The 23896-nt window shown below is 49.2% G+C and overlaps 1 protein-coding gene across 13 annotated transcripts; it reads left to right on the top strand.

Moving 5' to 3' along the window:
* Nucleotides 1-211: 211 nt before the first annotated feature.
* Nucleotides 212-23314, top strand: PAX6 (paired box 6). Of its 13 annotated transcripts, none has more exons than XM_086340933.1 (14): nt 1216-1424; nt 1524-1708; nt 5500-5576; nt 5953-6013; nt 9576-9706; nt 10507-10548; nt 10643-10858; nt 11615-11780; nt 17500-17658; nt 18122-18204; nt 18434-18584; nt 18681-18796; nt 21411-21561; nt 22494-23314. In XM_086340933.1, the coding sequence occupies exons 4-14, from the start codon at nt 6004-6006 to the stop codon at nt 22577-22579; spliced, it is 1311 nt and encodes a 436-aa protein (XP_086197059.1). In that variant the 5' UTR covers nt 1216-1424; nt 1524-1708; nt 5500-5576; nt 5953-6003; the 3' UTR covers nt 22580-23314. The 13 variants fall into 13 exon arrangements, 10 of the variants coding, with proteins under 10 accessions (XP_086197062.1, XP_086197059.1, XP_086197060.1 ...); XM_086340934.1 differs by having other exon boundaries at nt 1268-1325; XM_086340936.1 differs by lacking the exons at nt 1216-1424; nt 10507-10548 and adding an exon at nt 212-363.
* Nucleotides 23315-23896: the final 582 nt, after the last annotated feature.

Here is a 23896-nt window from a genome sequence, read left to right as displayed (position 1 = left end):
GTGGTCAGAAGAGAAAAGCCATTTACTTACTTTCCTCCCCGGTTTTCTGGCAACAGCTGAAGGGGAATTGCCTCCGTGGACTGAGCAGACCCAGGAGAGGGAACCGTCGTGCGAAAGACTCACACACCACAGAAGATAACTGGTGGCACACACGGATACACGCTGACACGCCGACATCGCGAGCGAGCGAGAACGCGCGCGCGCGCGCAACACACACACACACACACACACACTCTCCCAGCATTGGTCGTTTCCCTCCACTCCAGGCCTCCACCCCCCTTCTTATCTCCCCCTTGCGTCCCCTCCTCTCGGGCGCCTGGAAAAACAGCCGCACTGTCAACAAATGGCACGTGGGAGAAGTTGGTGAGTGTTTGGTGAGGACTCTTCAGGCTTTTCACAAGAACCCTCTGTACACAAAGTAAGTGGCGTGTTTGCTCGGGCCTCTCCAGCCCCGGCTGTGCCTCCGCTCCACTGCGCACCGCGCCTTCCGAAAGGAGAACGAACAGAAGAAAGGGCCGGGGGAGCGAGGGTCGGGGAATGGGCAGGCCCCAAAGGCCTGCACTGGGAAGGCCGCCTGGCCTCGCCAAGTGCCCGGCCGGGCGGCCTCCTCTCGGCCTAAGCTTCGCCTTAGCCTCAGCGCGAGTGTGGCTGCCGGGACCCAGTGACGCTAACGCCCTTTTCTCGTCGTCTTCTCCGCGGCCAGGTGGGCTAGGGCGCGGCCACTGCGGTGTTCGCGTCCCAGGGTCCAGACGGAGATGGGGTAGGGACGCGAGGGGAGGGCGGGCGGAGACGGGGCAGCAGGCCACGCTGCACAGGAGTTGGCAAGAAAGAGAAGCGCGCAGCTACAGAAACTTGCTCCATCCATGAGCTGTGAGTCCCGCGCCCAGCTGAAGTGTGTGGGAGGCGCGACCCCCAGCTCAGCGGCCTTCACTCCACCCCTCAAGTTCGCGGCCACAGAGCTGGCCGCGCTGATTCCCGGAGTGCTCTGAGCCTTAGAGATGTCGCGAGCGCCAGCCCCAGAGCCCAGGCGCGGGGGGCCCAGCGCCGGGGAGAGCAGCGGGGACACACCGGCGGGGCCGAAAACAAGTGTATTCATATTCAAACAAACGGACCAATTGCACCAGGCGGGGAGAGGGAGCATCCAATCGGCTGGCGCGAGGCCCCGGCGCTGCTTTGCATAAAGCAATATTTTGTGTGGGAGCGATCCGTGCATTTGCATGTTGCGGAGTGATTAGTGGGTTTGAAAAGCGAACCGTGGCTCGGCCTCATTTCCCGCTCTGGTTCAGGCGCAGGAGGAAGTGTTTTGCTGGAGGATGATGACAGAGGTCAGGCTTCGCTAATGGGCCAGTGAGGAGCGGTGGAGGCGAGGCCGGGCGCCTGGCACACACACATTAACACACTTGAGCCATCACCAATCAGCATAGGTGTGCTGGCTGCAGCCACTTCCCTCACCCACACTCTTTATCTCTCACTCTCCAGCCGCTGACAGCCCATTTTATTGTCAATCTCTGTCTCCTTCCCAGGGATCTGAGATTTGCTCTCACACACCAAACCAGCAGCGTCCGTGGAGAAAACTCTCGCCAGCAACTCCTTTAAAACACCGTCATTTCAAACCGTTGTGGTCTTTAAGCAACGACAACAGAAAAAAAAAAAAAAATCAAACAAAACTCTTGACAGGAGCTTTGACTAGAGAGGATGCCTCAGAAAGGTGAGTCCGCTTCTTTCTTCTTGCTTCATTTTTATTGCAATATTCAGGCAGGTCTCCCCCTTCCTCCCCCCTTCCTTCCTCCCTCTCGCCCGTCCCCTCCCCCACTGCTACGCCGGGAGAGTTGGACCGGAGAAGTTTCCACGCAGGAGCCCAAACTTTCTACTTCCAGCGAAAGCCGGCGTCAGAGGGCGACCGCCGGCGAGCGGGAGCAGCGCAGGGCTCGGGGCGGCCGGCCCGCTCAACCCCAGCGCCAGCGCCAGCGCAGCGCGGGTTGATCTCGCAGGAAGGACCAAGGTTCTGGGCGCCGCAGCCTCCGCGGCTCCCGGCCACAGCGTTGCCAAATGCTCCCGGCCGGCCGGAGAGGACGAAGAGGCTCTGCGGTGCCACAGGCCCAGGAACGGCTGCAGCGATCGGCCGCCGCCGGCCGCTTTGTCCAGTCTCGGGCCCAGCGAGCGCGCAGAGAGCCGCGCGCCGAGGGAGCGCCGAGGGAGCCGGCTCGCCTCGCCGCCGCCCGCCCGCCCTCCGGCTTTGTGCGGCGCTCTCCCGGGCTCCGAGGAATCCGCTGGCACCCGAGCGCTCAGGACAGCCGCGCCCGCCGCCAGCTCGAGCAGTCAGTCGGCACTGCAGCCCCACGCCGGAGGCCGAAAGAAAGAGCGAGGGAGCGGGAGCCGGGAAGGAAGCTGCCAGGCCCGGGCGGTGGAACGCGCGCTCCGAGGGAGCTCGGAGACGAACGGGAGGATTGTCAGCTTCCATCAAGCCCCCAGGCTCTGGCCCCCAACTTGGGCGCAGAGCTCGGAACTTGAAAACTCTCTGCGCCCCGGGTTTTCCCCAACCTTCGCCCTCACCCAGCGAAAGCTGGGGTCCTCCTTGTCCCAGCGTTCGGTGGGTATTTTTCCTTGTCTTCCTCTGACAAAGCTGCCCTGATGTTGCCATTTCAACAAGTTTCGAGGTGGAAAGGTTGTTTGTTTATTTTAATCCAAAGCTCCTGATTTTTTCCTTTGTGAGGCCTTTAGAAAAATCAATATGAAAGCAGTGGCTTTCCGTTGGTCTGATCACATCCTCTCCCTGCTAATTAGTCTGAGTAATTCGAGAGCTTTTCGATTCTAAGGCCCCAGGAGAAAAAGTGTCTTTTCAAAGTTCATAAAGTTGTTGCCTCTTTCCTTGTGCAGATTTTCTCAGTCTCCCTGCACCATAATAGCCCTGAATTTTAGCAAGTGTAATTGGGGGGAAATGGAGTTGAATTTCAAGTGGAAATGCTTTCTTTTTCGAGTGCTAAAACGCGGCCCTCCAGTCATGAGTGATTTCTAGAAAGTTTAAAAACAAAGTGAACGGTGGTTTCTCTCTGTCTCTCTCTCTTTTTTTCTCATTTTATCCAAAGCTCCCTAAGCCATACTGGACGTTTAACTAGAACTTGGGAAGATTTGAGGAGGGGGTGGGAGCAGAAAATGAAAAGCAAAGACCTTGAAAGCCTGGCGAGTTTACGGAGGAGAAATAATAGTTTGTTGCCATTGACATTACATTTTTTATAGCTGGTGACCTTTGCAAACGTCTGAAGGTAATTTGATTAGTTGTTGTCTTATTTGGCCCTAGAGAGTAAAACTTTGTCATCTTAATTGGTAATTACTCTTTGGCTGGGGGCGGGGAGGGCCAAAAGTGAGCTCTCCCCTTCACCCTAGCTAAGAAGTTTGGAGATGGTTTTGAGAATGAAGTAATTAAAACAACAGCAGCACAACTGAGGCTTGGATCTGGGATAGGGAGGCAGTGGCCCAGTGGCCTAGTGGACCACAGCAAGGCGACTCCGAGGTGTTTGGAGACTCCCTTCCTTTCCCAAATGGGTCTCTGACTGGGCTAGGGCTATAGGAAGCCCCGAGGTTGAGCTGGGGGGCTGAAGCTGTGGCTGAGGTGGGGGGAGTCTAGTCTCCGCGAGAGTGCTTCCGGGTGTGATGCCTGGCTTCCCGGGTTTTGCACTGTGTTAACGATTACTTAAGTAATGAGATAGCTTCTTAGTTGAGAGGAGGGTGGGAAAGGAGCAAAACCAGGATTTGAAATGCTTCCACCTTCCCAGCTGCTTGGAAAATTAATCGGTTAGGCCTCTCTGGAATCAGCTAGTGATTTTTTAAAAATGGCTCCAAGAATGTACCAACCTGGACTGGGGGCATTCGGTTGTGGTTAAGTATAGGTATAGGTTACAGTAGGAAGTTTTACCCTTCTAAGGGAATTTCAGTCCCCCTTCTCCCCACCAGCTACTATTTGCAGTTTCAGAATCCGACTTGGTGTGTGGGGGGAGTTGGGCATTCTGCAGAAAGTTGGGTTTTTCTGCGTCTCCTGGACTTGACTTGGTCTCGGGGATGGAGAGACAGGAGAGCGGCTTTGGGAAACTGCCTTGGGAAGCTGGAGGAAAGTCCTCTAAGTTTATTTTTATGGATTTAAGCTTCCTCCCAGCTAGTTAATAAATTAGACCATGAATAGCCTTGAAGAAAAAAAAATTTTGCTTCTTAGAATTCTTTACTTGCAGACAGGCAAAATTAATAATCATAATAGGCAAAACAGAAAAAAGAATGAATATTTTAATTTTTTAAGCAGGGAAAGTGATGCTGTGACTATTTAATTATTTTACATTTTTTTTTTTTTTTTGGCAAACCTTTTGAATGGGTTCTTTATTGTAACTCTCTCTTCCCAATTGAGCTCCCCACGGTGCCGTTGTATCTTTTTACAGCCCCTAACAACTCACACCAGTAACACAATTACCTCCAGATATTTATAACAAGAAATTACTTTTCTATTTTCTCCCCCACCCAGAACCTACTTCTTAAGAGAAGACAGGGAGGGGTAGTGGTGGAGGAGGTGTTAACCTTGGGGGACTAGCACTGGGTCAGGACTTACAAAGCGAGAAGTGTCCCTCTGTTCCCTTTAAGAGTTGGTGAGTTGTTGGTACCTTTGGTTGGAAGCTGTGTTGCTAGTTAGGGAGATTCGGTTTTGCTCTTTGGGTTTGAGGAGAGCTGGAGAATAGAAGCCATTGTTCGCTCTCTGTAGGCTTTGTCGGCCACGCTCACCCCCTCCTGTTTGTACTTTTTAAAGCAGTGAGGCGAGGTAGACAGCGTGTGTCACAGTACAGTAAAAGGGGGGAAGATCTAAACACCAAAAGAGAAGTTAATCACAATAAGTGAGGTTTTGGGGGGAAAAAGTTGGGCTTGCCACTTTCAAAGTCCCAGAAAGAATGGAAGTGAATGGCGATCAAGCCGACTGGGAAGCTTTGAGGGGAAGAGTGAAGGATAAAGAGGTAACCAAAGACTTGGGTTGGGGGGAGGGGGTTGGGGCAACTGGGGTAGTGAAATTCTTGAAAGGAGTAATGGTTCTGACATCCTCCCAAGCAGCCCCAGCCTGCACCCTCAAGCACTCTGAAGTTCCAGGGTCCTCTGTGCTTCACCTCTAAACTTCAGGTATAAGCCCCCCTTCTCCCAGCTCTTGGCTTCTTCTCCTAACCCCACTGTTTCTCTTGTTCTCTCCTTTTCTTTCCCTAGTTCTTGGTATTTTTGCAAAATGGGGCCCTAAATTGTCAGGCTCTGCAAATCGCCCAAAGCCGGGTCAGAGCAGCCACTATCAAAACCTGGAGACCTTTGCAGGACAGGCTGCTGGAAATGTGGGTGTAGCTCTGGGATTTAGAGTTTGATGGCAGTTTGAGCCCAAGATGGGTTTCTTTTCTTTTCTTTCTGAGAGTGTGGATCAGAGAGTCCATGATCTATGCTTTTGAGTCATAGTTTGACATACCTTTCTCCCCTGTTTTGTCTTAGGGGGAAGACTTTAACTAGGAGCGCGCAGATGTGTGAGACCTTTTATTGTGAGAGTGGACAGACATCCCAGATTTCAGGCAAGTTCCATGCTGGCTGCTTTGGGTTCCCCAACCTGAAAGAGTCAGAATGCTTCTTCTTCATTGTTGTTCAGTTGGAAGAAAAAATTAAAAATCAAGTCATGGATTCTTCTGACTAAAGGGTTAACTACTAAGAGATATGGGGGAAACAGACTGGGAATACTGGAGTATTTGTAATGCAAAAGGTAGATTTTGCACATACTGGAGGGCAGAGTTGATCTGCCCAAACTGATTGATCCGATAGCCCCAAACTGATGGAGTGGATTATTTCTTTAAAGAAGAGGCTTTCTCCTGTCCTGCTTCCAGGACACCCTCTGTAGGGAGGTAGGCCTACCTGGTGCCGGCCCAGAATTAATGCCTATATTCTTGCTGACAGAGCCCCATATTCGAGCCCCGTGGGATACCGAGGCCCCCAGCCAGCGCCAGCATGCAGAACAGTAAGTGCCTCTGGTCTTTTTGGACTTCGGGCGGGGGAGGCGCGGACTAGCGCGCGGGTCGGGGGAGGGCTTGGAGGCTCTCGGTGTCCGCGCTGGCCAGGCCCGGGGCGCGAGGGAAGAGGCCCGGGGACCCGAGGCAGCTGCTCCAAGAGGGGAGGGCGTTTGCTCTGTTCTCCCTCCTGGAAGAACAGGGGCTGGGCCCTTGGGAACAGCCCGCAAGAGTTTGCGAAGCTACGGTAGAGAAACCCCATCCCCCCAAATCCTGTAACTCACACCCCCTCCCCGCCCCTGCCCGGGCTCTGACCCCAGAGAGGGGGGCTGGACTGAGCGGGGCGGGGCGGAGGCCTCTCGCCGTCGTAGCGCGAGAAGGAGGCCCCTTGGGCTTAGTCAAGACTGAAAGTCTCCACCGTCTGGGGCGGGTGGGGGCTCCTCTCCCCCAGTCACCCTAAGAGCAGCTCCTCCCATCGCCACCCTGGCGAGGGGCCTGGAAGGCCAAGGGAGTGGGGCACCCAGGCCTGCGGTGGGGTGGAGTTGGTACTGGAACCGTGGACTGTTAGAGGGCGCAGACCGGCGAGAGCAGGTTTACTAGGTCTGGGAGGAGTGGGGATCGAGCCCAGGAGTTGGAGCAGCCCTGCCCTGGTGGCTACTGTGTGGGTCCTAGTCATTCCGGGCCCGATGTGCCTTTGGTTCGCTGGCTCTTGCATCTCCCATCCTCCCTTTGCCTAGACCCCTTGGGCACCCAGCCCACCTTCCTGCTCAGTACGTGGGTGCTGCTTTGTGGCAGGACGAATCTGAGACCGGGCCTGAGAGCCTGGAGGCCCAGTGAAACTAGGCCCCGGTAGAGGGACAGAGCCCCGAGGCGGTTTAAGGGCTCCGTTGTATGGAGTGCCTGAAAGCCTAAATCTTCTAGAAACATTCCCTTGCCGAACTCCAGACTGAGAGGGGTCCCTAGCCCCTGATGCATCTGTCCTGCAGCCGCTAGCTGTCCCCTGGCCCTTTAGCGGCTGGGTGGGCGTGAAGCGCAGGAGAGGGCGCAAAGCGGGCGCCGAGCTGGAAGGCGGATTAGTTGTGCAGAACGTGCCAGGCCCCGGGGACTTGGCCCGGTAGGAACCCTCCTTGGCGAGGCTCGGGCTTCTGGCCACTCTTCCTGGCTGCCGGGTCCTCCCCTCTCCAGCACAAGGGCCCCAGCCGCAGGCTCTTGGGCAGGCCGGCCCCGGGCGCGCGGCGCTGAGCATTTGCCGCTGCGGCCTGGCTGGCGGGCCCCGAGGGGCGCGGGGTCGCGGGCCGGCCTGCAGGGCTTTGTGCCGCTCGCTCCCGGGTGTGCGCGAGGCGCAGAGCATCCAAATTGACACCATATGTTTTCCTATTAGATGCTTCGCGGTCGAATTCTAGGCGCATAATCATCGCCACTGGGCGAGAGCGCCAGCCGTCCCTAGGGAAGGGACACAATGATTGAGGCTTAACCTCTGAAGGGGAACTTAGAGCGGCGCTTCCTCGCTGCCATTTCGATGCTGGCAGAGGCGACCTAGCCCTGGGCGAGCACCCGCCGGCGGTCGCCGCGGAGGTGGTGGGCAGGTTATTATTTTTTTTTTTTTGCCTGTTTGGGGGAGAAAGAGGGAGGTCTAGGATTAGGCGGCTTCATACGCCTTGGCATTCCCAGATTGGGAATTGCCTCGGCTGCGCGTGAAGTTTGGAAGGTCTTTCTCGATCTTTCTCTGGGAGTGCCTTTCTTTTTCCTGGAAGGCGTCCTTTGCCCAAAGGGGAGGCTCCTGTAAGCTGGAGCAGCAGAAGTTCTTTAGAGGCAAGGGAAGGCAATAAAGGGAATTTAGGAGAAACCAGGAGCGGGCTCTAGGCCTCGCTCTGTTGGAGAAGCGGTTTCCCCGCGATGTCCCTGCTCGAGCCCGGCCCGGCGGAGCCTAGATACCCCAAACGCCTGTCACTTCTCATCGAGTTGAGGCTTCAGCACGCCCCCTCAGTCAGCGTCCCCCCCCCCACTCCTCTGCCCCAAGCCTTCGGCTACTCTGAAAACGCGGCTCCCCTCGAAGGGGAAACGAGTGCAGTTCAATCTCGTCTGAGTGATCTACAAATAGGGACGGAAAGGGTCGTTTTATCACGGTCCCGTTTGTCGTGACGATGCAATTTCCCGGAGCGGAGCACTGTCACAAAGTGACAAGGCTGCCACAAGCGCCCCGACTGATCTTTTCAATTAGCCTTCCATGCATGATCCGGAGCGACTTCCGCCTATTTCCAGAAATTAAGCTCAAACTTGACGTGCAGCTAGTTTTATTTTAAAGACAAATGTCAGAGAGGCTCATCATATTTTCCCCCCTCTTCTATATTTGGAGCTTATTTATTGCTAAGAAGCTCAGGCTCCTGGAGTCAATTTATCAGAGGCTCCAAGAAGAAGAGAGGAGAGGAGAGGAGAGCTGAGCGGGGGAGCCACATCTCCTGGAAGGGCTGCTCTCTAGAGTCGGGGCTGCAGGTTGGAGATTTTTAAGGAAGTGGAAATTGGCAATTGGCTTTATTTGTGTGCCTGTGGTTTCTGGGGAGGGGGGCTACAGGGGTGCTAACTCCTCCCTATTCTCAGTTTAGACAATAGGGTGAGGTTGTGAGATAACCAGATAAAGGAGGGAAGGGGACACTGTGGTGTGGTCTTTTCCTTTTCACTTTTTGATTTTTGCTCCTATCTATCCTGGGCTGTGGGGAGGGCCGAATTTAGCATCGGAAGTAAAAGCGGAGCTGTAGCTGGTGCAGACAGACTCCCAGACCTCTGGCCCACTGTAGCAGCCAGTGGTTGGAGCCCATATGAGGGGCTTGAGGAAGTCTGCATGGGAGGTGCTGAACCCAGGTTGCGGTTCACTGGCCACAGATTTGCTGTTCTGGTTCTTCTTTACTCCATTCACTTTTTTTCTCCTATTTTTTTTTTTTTTTAAATCCCGGTGCTTCACCAGAGTTTGGAATATGACAGCAAATGTTTCTGGATCTAGCATCTGAGGGAACACTGAGGAGCTGTAGGGTTTGCCATCACAGTTCTAACAATGCAGGGAGCTTGAAGATGCAGTGGGGGTTCTATAGGACTCGTGGTTTTTCGTTACACTCAGAGGGGATCTTTGGGAGGATATTTCTGAGCTGATTATTTGCACCTTGCGGGTTCAAAGACTGGCTGGGGTGTTTCTGGAGGGCAGCAGTGGGCTGGGGGTTCTCCTGGAGTGAAAGCAGTGAGTAGTAGTGAGGTGTGTGTGTTCTTACGTGTGTCTGCACCGTGCTTCTGTTCTGCAGGCGGGTGGGCAGGAGCTCCGCTGTGTCTGGGCTGGGCTGCCCGATGCCTGAAATGGCTTCGAGGTCCGGTTGTCATTTTCCATCGAGAGCAGGGACCTGATCACTGAGGTTGGCCAGGGCTGGCAGGGAGCTGAGGATGCATTGTGGTTGTCTTTTCTTCTTTTCCTTCTTCCTTCCTCCTTTTCATCCTTCTTCTTTCTCCTCCACCTCCTCCTTCCCCTTCTTCTCTTTCTTGCCCCTTCTTGCCCTCCTCTCTGCTCTGCTCTCCTCTCCCTTTCTTCAGGTCACAGCGGAGTGAATCAGCTCGGTGGTGTCTTTGTCAACGGGCGGCCACTGCCGGACTCCACCCGGCAGAAGATCGTAGAGCTAGCTCACAGCGGGGCCCGGCCGTGCGACATTTCCCGAATTCTGCAGGTGATCCTCCGGCGCCGCCCCATTCGCCGCCCCTGCGGCCCTCCACTCTCAAGGCCCTCTCTTCATTTCTTACTGTAAACGCTGCTAATTATGGACCCCCACCCTCACCCCTCATTCCAGCCCCCACCCCACTCCCCTGCCTTCTGCTTTCCCCTTTCCTTCCACCATCCTTCCCGATCTCTTTCAACCTGGGTCAGTCACATAAGAGAATTCATCTGCTTAAGAAAAAAACTGGGTGTGAATTAAAAACAAACAAACCAAAAAACCTTTCTCTTTTCATTTGTTAAAACGTTCTTTGTGGTAACAGTTTATGAACTGTAATAAAATGAATTATATAAATCTGCATAATTTCATCCCCTTCTCACTCACCCCATGCTTACCTCTCAGGGTTTGAGATATTTGTTTTATTTCTTCATTTTCATGAAGAATATATATTGATTTTAAAAGACGAATGCTGTTTTCCTCCCTCCCTAACTCACTCAATTGGCATATTTTTAAAGGAAAAATGACTAAAGATTCAGTTTGTTTTTCCCCTTCACTCATTAAAACATAACACCACTTTAAGCAAGATCAGCACAAAACAATCTGACTTCGTTTTGACGCATCTTCTGGCAGTGTTTATTTACAAAAACAGTTTTAAAAACTTTTAAGTTAGGTTTTTGTTTTTTTTTTTTTTTTAGTTCAAACTGTTTGAAAGTATCATCCTATTTGTAGTTTTTAGGGCTACAAATGTAATTTTAAGAAAAAAAGCTCTCTACAGTAAGTTCTCATACCATTGAAGGTATATTTTTGTGTTATAGACCCATGCAGATGCAAAAGTCCAAGTGCTGGACAATCAAAACGTAAGCTTGTCATTGTTTAATGCATACTTAAACAATTTTATTTTTGTCTTGAAATTATTAATAATGTGGTTTTCTGTCCACTTCCCCTATGCAGGTGTCCAACGGATGTGTGAGTAAAATTCTGGGCAGGTATTACGAGACTGGCTCCATCAGACCCAGGGCAATCGGTGGTAGTAAACCGAGAGTAGCGACTCCAGAAGTTGTAAGCAAAATAGCCCAGTATAAGCGGGAGTGCCCGTCCATCTTTGCTTGGGAAATCCGAGACAGATTACTGTCCGAGGGGGTCTGTACCAACGATAACATACCAAGTGTAAGTTCACTGAGAACATTCCCTCTCCCTGCCCTAAGCCCCATGCTCTTCCCTCTTTACCATCACTTTCTCTGCGTCCCCCTGCTCTCCTTTCTGCCAGTGTCTTTCTCTTTCTCTCCTCCCTGCTCCACCTCTGTTTGTCACCTCTGTACCTGGGGGTCTTGAGAGGAGCACTTTGACCTTTTTATTGACCTTCTGGAAATGGGAGTCAAGTGTGGGAGGGTTAGTCACCATATTTGCATGTGGCAAGGTAGAGAGTGGAGAAAGTCACTGGAATCTAGAAGGAAAGTGAAAATGAAAACCAGATTCAAGCAAGCTTCCTCCACATCTTGCTGTTTGAACCTTCTTTCAGAAATCAAACATCCATTTCTGTCCTAATATAAAAAAACAAATAACAGTGAAAGAAATCTCTAAGCCAGGTCTTAATATTGGAGACAGGGAATCTTTGTAACAACAACAATAATAAAAAAGCAGCCATGTGAGTTAGGTCACCAAAGACACTGAGCGACAGTGAAGGACCCCTCCCTAGTGTTCCAGCTCTCTACCCAACTCAGTTTCCATGCCCAGAGTGATAGCTGACATTCTTTCCACGATGTCTCTGCAAGTCCCCCCACTGTCCCAGGATGGCTGGGGATTTTTTTTTAATGTATTAGGGGTCGTTCTTTAAAGGGGTGGCATGCTGAGATGGAGACTTAAGAGGGCAACTGTGTCTTCAGGAGACTCTGCCATTTGGTTTGATCTTGATTTGATTTGCAGGTGTCATCAATAAACAGAGTTCTTCGCAACCTGGCTAGCGAAAAGCAACAGATGGGCGCAGACGGCATGTATGATAAACTAAGGATGTTGAACGGGCAGACCGGAAGCTGGGGCACCCGCCCGGGTTGGTATCCGGGAACATCAGTGCCAGGGCAACCTACGCAAGGTAAAAACCCAAACACCCATCCTCAAACTCTCCATATATGCAGCCCTTGCGTATCCTCTTCTCCTCCAACCTTTTCCCTCTCTGGACTTTCGTGCTTGGAGAACGTAGTGGGAGTAACTCTTCAAGGGCTTGGGACACATTGACTTGCGCTGTATCTAGGTGGTATTTGTTGAACTGTCTGGTTGGCTGGAAATTCAAGTATTGTGTAGTCAGAAGTAGTATGAATGTGGCTGGGGTGTGTGTGTGTGTGCGTGCATGCTTGAGTATGTGTTATGGGCAGGAGTAGGTGTGTGCCTGTATGATCTAGCTGCGTGGTGCCCTATTCAAATGTGCCATTAAAATGCACGGAGAGCCCCCTTGCTGTAGAAGTGTGACAAGTTAACACACTGACAGACTGCAAGGTAAACATAATTGTATCATCTTGCTTTTTGCTGTAATCGACAAATTATGTGACTATGAGTAAGGTGTACAAGAGAGGGTGAACAGTGAGATGCAGGGCCAAGTTGAGGATGGGGCATTGGAAATGTTGATTTCCCAACTAAAACAACCCTACCCTCTAGGTTCGGACCCCCTCCACTCCTCTGGGCCCCTACTTCTCATTCTTTGTGGGTGGCGACTGTGTAATAAGATAGGTGGGGTGAGGCTTCTGTGAGCCAGACTTTGGTGTGCTGGGAGCTACCCGGGAGTTGAGAGGAAAGATAGGATCTGGACCGTTGCAGGCTCTGTGAGAAGGGATGGAGGAAGAGGAGCAGACGGGGGTGGGGTCGGGTCGGTTGGCTCTCCCCGCCCCTCCCCTCCACACACCGGAGGTAGATTGGTCAAGAATAGGAAACAGTTTACTCCGAAGATTAATCGGTATTTGTTGTCCTCGTGACAAGGAGATAATATGAGGGATAATGGGACGTGGAATCTCACTCCCCGGAGCACGACCAAGCCTGGGGGCTCCCGGCCAGGGGAGGCGGTGAGGGGGACGCTGACGGGGCTGCCCTCGCCTCCCTGCGCTCTCAACCCAATCTGGGTGCCCCGCGCCTCCACGGAGCCGGCGAGGGAAGGGAAAATCGGTAACAGTATGCGAAATATCTGGTACAAAGGATGCTTCTGTCACTCGCAAGAATTTGTTATGGGAACAATCCTGTCGCTCTGTAATTGCTCATTAGAGAACGTTTTGTTTCTCATTAAGGCGACATGAATAAGCGTCTAGTTGAAGGAGACAGCTGTAGAAATGTTCCACAAGAGACCTCTGGACACGATTCGGCACCAATTGCCAATTAGACATGTCAGTTTTAAGAGCAGAAAACAATATAGGACGGACACTGGGAAGATAGGGAGCAAAGCGCTGGCTCGGTTGTTTCCCAGCGCGGCCGCTCGGCCGGGCCGAGGCCTCCCGATGCGCAGGGCTTCGGTTCCCCTGGGCGACCCGCCCGCCCGCTCGCCCGGATCGGGCCGAACCTCGGCTTCCCGGGGTGCGGCAGGCTGCCCCCCGAGGCGGCGCTGGCTCCCCGCTGGCCCCCTCTGGCCTCTGGTGAGGACGAGGGAGTGACCGCCATACCCTCACCTGACCTTTGAAACTGTAGGGTTCCCACGTGCGCACACCGGACACACCCAAGGGACGCACTCCCACTGCTCGCCCCCAGCACCACCGCCCACCCCAATCTGAGGTCGGGGTGACCCCACCCCGCCGCCTCGTCTGCCAGAGAAGTCTCCAGGAGGGCGCGGGACTCGGTGACCGGGCCTGGGAAGGCTGAGCCCTGGGCGCGAGGGCTCCTGTTTGCTGGGGCGGGAGGTGGCGCTCGTTCAGGAGCTTTGAACTTTCTTTCAGGCACCCAGTTGCTGGAGCATTCTGGCTCACCAACTGCCGGTTCTCCCTCTGTCCCCGGGCCCCGCCCCCCAACTCCCCCAACCCCCCCCCCCAACACACACACTTGTGCCTGGTCCCCGCTGCGTGGGGAGGACGGTCACGCCAGCCGAGCGCGGAGTGCCCGGGTGCAGGGGCCACAGGGCGCCGGTGGCCACGACTGACATGCCGGGAATCCTTGGCTCTTTGGGCGCTAAGAAGGCCCTCCTCCCTCCCTCGCCCCCTTTCCCGGCCCAGGAAGCCGGTTTTGGGTTTTAAAAGAGTCCATGACTCCGAAAGCATAAGGCGAGGTTAGGTCTCAGAGGGAGACAAATATGGTTTCCATCTGATCAACGCCATGCGGTGGTGAATAAAATTGTGCCGATGTGGGCTGACAACCACAAGAGACAACTCTATCCGGCCCCCAATTCTCCAGCGATTTGGTGGTTTTAGGGATCACGGAGACACTTTTTCTTATCTCCTCCCCCCACCCCTCCGTAATACCCAGGCCCTCTATAGGATTTAGTCAGTCTCTTTTTTCAACAGATGCTTCAATGTTTTGATCCGCGCTCCAGAGCTGAAAAGGTGCCGCAACCGGGTTGCTATCTTTTCTTGCTTGTTTTCCGCCTCACTGATTAAGACACTAAGAAACTAAGGAATGATTTTATTTCCCAGCGTCTTTTTTTTTTCTTCTTCTTCTTCTTCTTTCTCTCTCTCTCCCTTCTCCTTCCAGGAAACAAATCCTATCCCGAGCGTCAGATGGTCCCGGGTCTGGGAGAATGGGAGGCGCTTTCACTCGCCTTCTCGAGGATTAGGCTGGAAGGTGGACGGCGCCCATTGAAGGGCCCTTTTTTTGCGCTGAGGGGGCGCCTTTTAAAGAAGATATCTTAATTGTCTGCCACTTAGGTTTATCATGGGGGGAACCCGAGATCCAACTTCTAGTTTTATTTTGCTAAAAAGCTTTAAGAGTGGAAAGTAAATCCACTAAAGGAAAAAAAAAAAAAAAGGAGAGGCATCCAGTTAAAGTGACCTCTTCCGCACCGCCGGGCTGCGGACTGTTGCTAAAGTAGCAAGCTTTCAGCGGTGCACACTGGCTCTGTTGGGTTTTGGAGGGATCCTGCAGCCACGACTTTCTCCTGACCCGCCTCTGTCTCCACTGCTGTTTGTTTCTCCCCAAAGAGGTTTAAAATCAAGCGCTCCTCATCCTCCGTTAAATGACTCCCCTTAAAAAATTACTTCCCAAGTCGGTGCTGCGCCTTCATTCCTGTGAGTAAGTGTGTGGTGTGTGTGTGTGTGAGTGTGGTGCGGGGGGCCACGGGCGAGGGGGGGGGGTGGTGCGGAGAGGAAGAAAGGAAGAAGGAGAACGTGAGCACATGTCCATGTTTTAGAATTAGGAGAGTGTCAGTGAAGCAAACGTGAGCAGAGAATGCTATCTGTGGGGGTCTTCCGAGGCACACCCGGGTAGCTTTGTTTAATCGGAGAGATCGAATGTGCCAGAAAAAAGGACTGGGGTGGGGCCTCCTGGAAGGCGTCTGAGTGACCGCCACCCCAGCAAGATGGGATTGTGTTCGGTCCCTTCCCTACACGTTGGAGGATCGCAGGTTTTTGTTTGTGCTTTCCAAAAGCAATAACTGATGGGCCTTACTAGTTGGTCCCCCAAAGTCTATTTCTAAAGTCTTCCTCATCGACTGAATCCAAAAAGAAAAGGGGCTCGGCATTTCGCTCCCTGAAAAACACGTTGAAAAGTCCCCGTGAAACTTGGGGCAGTAAATTAGCGGGGACGCAGGTGCCAGGCACCTGTGAGTGAGCTGCTCTCGGGCGCGGCCGAGGAGCCCTCCCCAAGCCCCACCTTTCTGATGTAGCGCAAGACGATCCGAAGTAGCCCATTTACTAAGTCTCTGTCTCTCTCTTATCTCCCTCGGTCTCTCCCCTTGTCCGCTGATCCTCTTGTCTCTTTTCCTCTCAGCGCTCTTTTTCTGTCCTTCTTGCACCTTTCTGGCCTATTCCTCTTCGGAGCCTCTTTCTGGCCCCACCTTTCTCTACCCTCCCCTCTCCTCCTCCCTCAACCAGACCTCTGTGCCTCCCCTCCTGTCTCCCTCCCCCCTGGTCTTCATCCGCTCTGCCTCTCCGCCCCGCTTCCCCCCACATCCCGTCCTCATCCACCGTCCCTGCGCCCCCCCACCCTCTGCCCCGGCCCCCCATCCACCCTCCAGCCCCCAGCCAAGCGCCCTAAATAGCATTGAGGCGCCCGCTCTTCGGACAGTGATTAATGATAGCAGAGCAGAGGGGTTAACACACTTCACTGAAAAGTCTGTTGACTGGGCTTCTTGTAACACAATTGGTCCGCTGCACGCCTCAAGAGAATCCTTTTGTTGTCCGCGCTCATTGTGGCCTCGAAATTCTGCCCACGAAAGTTTGCCAACGCTCCTGCCCCAGGAGTTTAATAGTTTCCCTTACTCGCGGGGCATTGTGCAGTGCTGAAAAGCAGCCCCTCTCTATTCAAGTGTTGGTGGTCATCTCAATAGATCTCCAAGGGCCCATATGGTGGCCAGTGCTGATGAATCCGCCTGTTTAAATGGGGGAGAAAGTTGGGGTTTTAAAACATTTCAAAGTTCCTGAAAAGATCCCACTAGATCCTGTCACAATTCCCTGAACTCTTTGAAGGCATTGCCTATTGTCTCCCGGTTATAAATGATATTCCTGGCCAAGTCGATTCCCACCAAGGCGCCCCAGAGGCTCCTCCTCCCAGGGCCAAGTCGCTAGGATGGGGAGGGGGGCAGCCCCGTTTGGTATCCCTAGGGGGCCTTAGGACCCAAGACCAAGGACCCAGGAGGCAGTGGTCCTGGAGGCCTAGCGAGAACTGAATCCTTTGCTTCAGACAGGCTGTGGCCTCTCCAGCAAGGTGCAAAAGGAGACAGCTTGCCCAAGTGCACATCTTGCCCTCCAAGCAGCAAAGGAAAACAATAAAACTTTCCCCTGTTTAATGATAGAAATTACATTAAAAGTGGTGGAAATGCCCTAATTAAAAATGTACCACTTAAATGATATGCCAAGGATTCAGCTGCAGCATAGCATATTTAGCTAGTTAGTGAACTCTCTACTATTTCTTTTTTTAAATTACACGTTAAAAATTTAAAAGAAATCTTACTTTTCTCTGGTGCAACACATTACAAAGAATGGACAGTCCTTTTATCTAAATATAAAATTCCATTTTCAGCAATTATAGCCTGTTCTTGGTGATGATATAATTACAGCTGTGCTCGTAATAGGTGTCAAGGCAAAGCGCACTCATACAATAGTTGAATAAAACTGCAGAACAATGCAAGCACTTCTAAATTCACAACCTTTAAAATGAAATTGACTGTGCAGAATTCAAATAAAAACTAGATAAATATTTTTTTTAAAGATTACAAGCTTGGTTTGGTTTCTTAATAGCATTTTCTACAAACCTATCAACATCTAATTGATTAGATAGGAATTACTGATTATAGATCAGCTGAAATCTTGAACGTCACTCTTCTATTTTCCCAACACAGCCATAGGTAAATAAATTCTGCAAGGAGAGGGAGCTGGGTGAAGCATGTGGAGGGTCAGGGTTAGTTATGAAAGAACATTTTAATTGGAAACTATACCACTTGTTTTGTTATTCACAGAATAACATTCTATAAGTATCTACATTGCACAGTCTCATCATCATAAAAACAGAAAATGGTGGTCAGGTAACATGTGTCACCAATGTCTTTTGAAGGCTGACAGTTACCTTGGGAATGTTTTGGTGAGACTGTGAGAATAGACTGCTCTTGGAGTTTATGGCTATGTGAGGCCCCTTTTGCAGACTCCAAGTTATTCCAAATTTCTCTTACTGTCCTGTTCTTTTTTTCCCAGATGGCTGCCAGCAGCAGGAAGGAGGGGGAGAGAATACCAACTCCATCAGTTCCAATGGAGAAGATTCAGATGAGGCCCAAATGCGACTTCAGCTGAAGCGGAAGCTGCAAAGAAATAGAACATCCTTTACCCAAGAGCAAATCGAGGCCCTGGAGAAAGGTGATGGAGTTTTTCAAAGTAGGGAAGCAGTAAATCAAAGTAAATGCCACATCTTCAGTACAAAGAGCTAAATTTAGCCAGGGCCCTTGCACAGAGGCCTGAAAAGGTTCCCTTTTTCTGTCTTTTCTGGGTATCTCTTTTAGTGTATGTGTTTTCTTTCTTCTTTCCACGTACCAGGAATTCAAAGATGAGAAATCTGACTTCTCATAAAGAAAGAGTCATGATTTGGCTAATTCAGGCCACAGAAGAGACCTTGAATGAATGTCATTAAACAAAAAAATAGAACACGGTTCTGATGGGATAGTTCTTCCAAGTACAGTCAATGCTAATAGTAGTAGCATTTTAAAGGGAATTGGTTGAAAGTGATGGAAGTCAGGAGGTGAAAATCAGCTTGATCCAGGCTTTGGTTGACACATTTTGTATAGTTCTGGTGCAACATAGAAAATGCAACTTACTCTTTCAGAGTTTGAGAGAACCCATTATCCAGATGTGTTTGCCCGAGAAAGACTAGCGGCCAAAATAGATCTACCTGAAGCGAGAATACAGGTACCTGGGGACTGTGTGTTCATGTGTTCATGTGACTCATACCATTTGCCTTTTTTAGAGACCCAGCTGCTTCTAAGGAATGTCATTTGTTTGTATCAATAGAAACAGATTTAGTTTGCTAAGTGCTTTGCCGTCACTCGGGGACTGGGGGAGGAGGACAGTGGACCTGTCAGGAATGGGGCAGAGCTGGGAGCAGGCACAGGGCTCACCTGTTCTGTCTGATTTCCAGGTATGGTTTTCTAATCGAAGGGCCAAATGGAGAAGAGAAGAAAAGCTGAGGAATCAGAGAAGACAAGCCAGCAACACACCTAGTCATATTCCCATCAGCAGCAGTTTCAGCACCAGCGTCTACCAACCCATCCCACAACCCACCACGCCTGGTAACTGAAAATATTAATTCTGCTGATCAGTGTGTTTCAGCCTTTCTGCCCTTGGCTCTGACTCTCACCACGACTGTTGTGTTCCTCTCCCTGCAGTTTCCTCCTTCACCTCCGGCTCCATGTTGGGCCGAACAGACACAGCCCTCACAAACACGTACAGTGCTCTGCCGCCCATGCCCAGCTTCACCATGGCGAATAATCTGCCTATGCAAGTAAGTGAGGCCGGCGGTTGCCCACTTAACGGGTCCCTGGGAGAGGAGGTTAGACGTGGGTTGGGGCATGCAGACCTCACTGCCCCTGTGTTTACCCTTGGGAGACTTTCTCAGTACAGTGATTGGCTTGATCAGTGAAGTCTAAGATGAAAGCAGTCAATCCAGTCTTTTAGCTGATTGATTCATGCCTTTAATAAAATAAAAACTTGATTTTCAGTCCAGTTAATCTGCCTTTTTGCTTATTGGGAATGTCAACTTGATGATGTTGGATGAGAATGGGGCATGCTTTAGGGATCAGTGTGAAACTTGGACCAGAAAATGAAAATAATGCTGGCAAATTATTAGCTAGTAAGGGGTTAATATGGGTAAAACAGGTTTATAGTCAGGTGTTTGTATAAATAAATTTATAGTCTTTATGTGTATTTTGGATGTTATTTAGGATGTTTGTGATAAACTGGTGAGGAAGAAAAAAAGGATCAGAATTGGGATTCATATTGTATAGTGTGATTTACTTAACATAGAGGAAAAGATAATTTTCTTTTTCTATCTTAGAATAAAAGGAATAGAAGGTATTTGCTAGAAATATCACGTATCTTTGCTGTGAATGATGTGATGAGTTTCTGGCATAACTAGCTGCCTGGAAAGGTTGATGCTATTCACTTGGTATAACAACCTGCCCCTACTCAATTCCATCTCAAATATATATTGGCCCCTACCTGTGCTAGGTCCTCAACTAGGCTAATCCTATTTTATGATGAAAGTTGTATAAGGTAGGTAGGGTGTACTGGAACCTTGAAGCCAGAGGGTTTCTTGATGGGGAGGATATTGGTCTTCTGGTGGGCCTTCTGCCATGACTTCTTCAGGATTCTTGTTCTGTTTGTACAGCAGTTAGAGATGCTGGGTGGTATGAGACTGGCCATCATGAGCCCCTGGAAACAGATTGGGGGATACACAGATAGTTTATTCTCCACTGAACATCTTTGGCTGGATTTCTAACCCAAATCACACTAAAATAAATGTTTCACGGTCTTTAGATTAATATAGGAACAGCTAGATAAGCAGCTTCAGAGGCATTATTCACATGTCTATTTTTATTACATCTGGATATTATTGACCATAGAGCAATTAATGTAAATTAAGGGATTAACAGCCCATTAGTTGGGGTGGCTACAACTGCCTTGGAATTTTCTAGAAGTCAAGGTTGCCTGGAGGAAGTGATTTCAGGATAGAAACAAATGCAAGCTGAAATTCTGGCAAGGCCCTGAGGGCCTGCTTGCCTCTTTGAACTCGGTGTTAGCAGTCTTCCTCTGACTTTAATAAGGCCACTGACTGTCTTGTTCAGTTTTATAAATTGTAGCAATACCTAGGTTTCTCTGAAGATAAAAACTGTATATATGAGAAAACAGAAACAATTAAATAGATGCTGCTATTCTGTTAGAGTTGTGTCCACATAGAGGCCCGTGTGGGTCCATTTATTTCAGATGCTGATTTTTTAAAATTATATAACTTAAAATATCATTCAAACCACATATATAGTCATCAAACAAAATTAAAGTATCAACAATTCTACTATTCAGAGAAAACTGCTCTTTGACTCTTGGAATTGGGTGAGGGGTGTCCTGTCTTTCCATCAGTTTATCCTGTTGACCAAAATCTTCAACCATTTGAAGCCATAAGGAGCAGGTGTCCTTCTCTGACCTTCTCTAATGCGTCACTGCCTCTGAGGCTGTGGATCTTGGAATGTTAAACATGTCTATAGTTTGCAGATTAGAGCAGTGCTGTCATCTCCCTTGCTCCTGACATTACGCTTCTATTAGTTCATCCCAAGTTTGCTGCCCCACCATAGCCCTGTGAGAGCTCAGGAGGAGTTTTGTCCCAGCCTTGTGTATTTATTTAGTTAGGATAAAGGTTTATCTTTTTACTACCATGATTCTAAATATTTAGAGGGTAGCAGCACAATTTTGTGGATTAAACGCAATCTCGGGTTTGGGGTCTGTAAGAAAGTCACAGCAAATTTTCATGGTAGGGCTAGGTATTTCCTGACACTTCTGACTACTTTAACCTGAGATCATTACTGATCTGCCTTTTCAAGAATCTTTAAATCCATGAGTCCCACCATCAAAGGCTTCCAAGGTCCCTAAACCAAACTTTACAGAGTTCCTCCCGGTGTTTTCTGCCTCAGAGCTTGAAATACAGCATTTAAAGGGTGGGGGTGTCATTGGATTCCCAAATATTAATAGATTGAATTTGTGAGAGAGGGGTAATGTATTTATGGAAGTCCTCATGTTAAAACTTCTCTAAAGGTGCCAGCGAAGGTCCAAGATGAAAACGGACAAAAATTCTATTCATTTATGGATGGTGCCAACCATCTAGCTGGATTGTAGTCTGAATTTGGGGCACTTTAAAAAGTTTGGTATGTAGGCAACTTTCCTCTAGCAGTGGACAATAGAAGGACCAGTTGGAGGCCCAATCTTAGAGTTCCCACATGGAATTCCAGTGCTTTACTTGAGGGTGTATTCAGACTTATTGGCAGAGTCCTGGGGAGGAGGGAGCCTGGGGATGTGGCTGTGCAACGTGTCTCTCGGTAACCACGGGTTTGCCTTTCTCCTCGCAGCCCCCAGTCCCTAGCCAGACCTCCTCGTACTCCTGCATGCTGCCCACCAGCCCTTCGGTGAACGGGCGGAGTTATGATACCTACACCCCCCCACACATGCAAACACACATGAACAGCCAGCCAATGGGCACCTCGGGCGCCACTTCCACAGGTGAGCCGTGCTCTCCTCAGGCTGCACAGAGATGGCCTCTGCAGCTTCTTTTGCCAGGTCATCTCCCTTCATTCGTAGTTTATCTGGAAAGAATCTGTCGGCCTTGTATGATGGTGTGTTTTACTCTCTGTTGCTTGCTTCTCTGGGGAAAACTAATTAAAAAGGGGAATTCAGTCAAACTAGTTAGTAACTTAATGCCATACTGGCAAAAAAAAGTTGTTTTTCCTGAATTTGGTTGCGGAAGTTGCATATGAAGGCAAGACCCAAAAATGTATCTTTCAGAAGGAAAAATTATTGTATTAGCCAAACTCCACAGTGAAGGCCATCCCCCCACCTCGTCCCAGCTTACTGGAAAGACTTCTCAGGTCCTTCCAGTTCTTCTGTGCCTTTCATTGGAACTGAAGAAGTACTACTTTGGTTTTCCAGGATGGTTTTGTTGCTAAAGTTCCAAACATACAGACAAGTGGAAAGTGAAAGTGTTAGTTGCTCAGTCGTGTCCTGAGTCATGCTCAGGCTGTTTGCGACCCCATGGACTGTAGCCCACCGGGCTCCTCTGTCCATGGAATTCTCCAGGCAAGTGTACTGGAGTGGATAGCCATTCTCTTCCCCAGGGGATCTTCCCAACTCAGGAAGAGCATCGAAGCCCAGTTTTCTGCATTGCGGGTGGATTCTGTACTGTCTGAGCCACCAGGGAAGCCTGGAGTTGGTGTTTTTTGGGGGGGGGAGGGGTTGGGATTCAGTAGGTGCATGTAAACATGTTTTCTAGTTTCTGAAGGTGCTCCTTTTGTTTATAAGACTCGAAAGTTTTTTTTTTAAATATATTTGAAATGTTAGAAAGTACTAGAGATTTTTTTTTTAACTTATAAATTCATACTCCATGCCTGTCTCTCAAAGGGAATCTCTACATGGCTATTTCTTTCATCCACTTCTAGGACTCATTTCCCCTGGTGTGTCAGTTCCAGTTCAAGTTCCTGGAAGTGAACCTGATATGTCTCAATATTGGCCAAGATTACAGTAAAAAAAAAAAAAAAATCAAAAAAACAAACAAAAAGAATATATTGTGTTAATTCAGTCAGTGACTATGTGGACACAGCAGTTGGGCGTTCAGGAAGGAAAGAAAAGTGGCTGTTAGAAGCACTTCGGTTCTGCGGTTGTGTCCTGTGTGGTACCACTGGGGAATGGACTTGAAAACAAGGACCTTTGTATACAGAAGGCACGATGTCAGTTGGAACAAATCTTCATTTTGGTATCCAAACTTTTATTCATTTTGGTGTATTATTTGTAAATGGGCATTTGTATGTTATAATGAAAAAAGAACAACGTAGACTGGATGGATGTTTGATCTCTGTTGATCATGAAGTTGTTTAAAAAAAAAAGGAAATCATGATCGACAAGCTTTGCCACGAATTTAAGAGTTTTATCAAGATATATGGAATACTTCTACCCATCTGTTCATAGTTTATGGACTGATGTTCCACGTTTGTATCATTCCTTGCATATAATTAAACCTGGAACAACATGCACTAGATTTATGTAAGAAATATCTGTTGGTTTTCCAAAGGTTGTTAACAGATGAAGTTTATGTGCAAAAAAAAGGGTAAGATATAAATTCAAGGAAGAAAAAAGTTGATAGCTGAAAGGTAGAGTGTGTCTTTGATATAATCCAATTTGTTTTATGTCAAAATGTAAGTATTTGTCTTCCCTAGAAATCCTCAGAATGATTTCTATAATAAAGTTAATTTCATTTATATTTGACAAGAATACTCTATAGATGTTTTATACACATTTTCATGCAATCATAAGTTTCTTTTTTGGCCAGCAAAAGTTAATTGTTCTTAGATATAGTTGTATTACTGTTCACAGTCCAATCATTTTGTGCATCTAGAATTCATTCCTAATCAATTAAAAGTGCTTGCAAGAGTTTTAAACTTAAGTGTTTTGAAGTTGTTCACAGCTACATATCAAAATTAACCATTGTTGATTGTAAAAACCATGCCAAAGCCTTTGTATTTCCTTTATTATACTATTTTCTTTTTAACCTTATAGTGTGGTGTTACAAATTTTGTTTCCATGTTAGATTAACATTCTAAACCAATGGTTATTTTCATACATACTCTGTTTTAAATCCTGATGATCCTTAAGAGGTAATTTTTACAGGTATCAAATTGCAAATGTGTTACAAAGAAAAACTCCACTGGAAGCTGTGTGTAGATCTGTGCCCATTTATACCCACAGTACCTATACAAAATGGTAGCATTTCCCAGTTATCTGTTCAATTCAAAAACTCAAAGTCTAGAAATAATTTAAAAATGCAACAAGCTATTAGCTAGGAATT

This window comes from Bos grunniens, chromosome 15 (genome assembly GCF_055505025.1).
Source record: "Bos grunniens cultivar Pamir isolate PY7600 chromosome 15, Bosgru_T2T1.0, whole genome shotgun sequence".
NCBI lineage: Eukaryota > Metazoa > Chordata > Mammalia > Artiodactyla > Bovidae > Bos > Bos grunniens.
Note: the sequence above shows the minus strand (reverse complement) of the source record. Positions and strands in the feature narration are given on the sequence as shown.

Bases quoted from the DNA above. Each gene is read 5' to 3' on its own strand.
- PAX6 (XM_086340933.1), top strand. The intron at 10,549-10,642 runs GTAAGCTTGTCA...TCCCCTATGCAG, and splicing joins AAGTGCTGGACAATCAAAAC to GTGTCCAACGGATGTGTGAG. The intron at 10,859-11,614 runs GTAAGTTCACTG...TTTGATTTGCAG, and splicing joins CCAACGATAACATACCAAGT to GTGTCATCAATAAACAGAGT.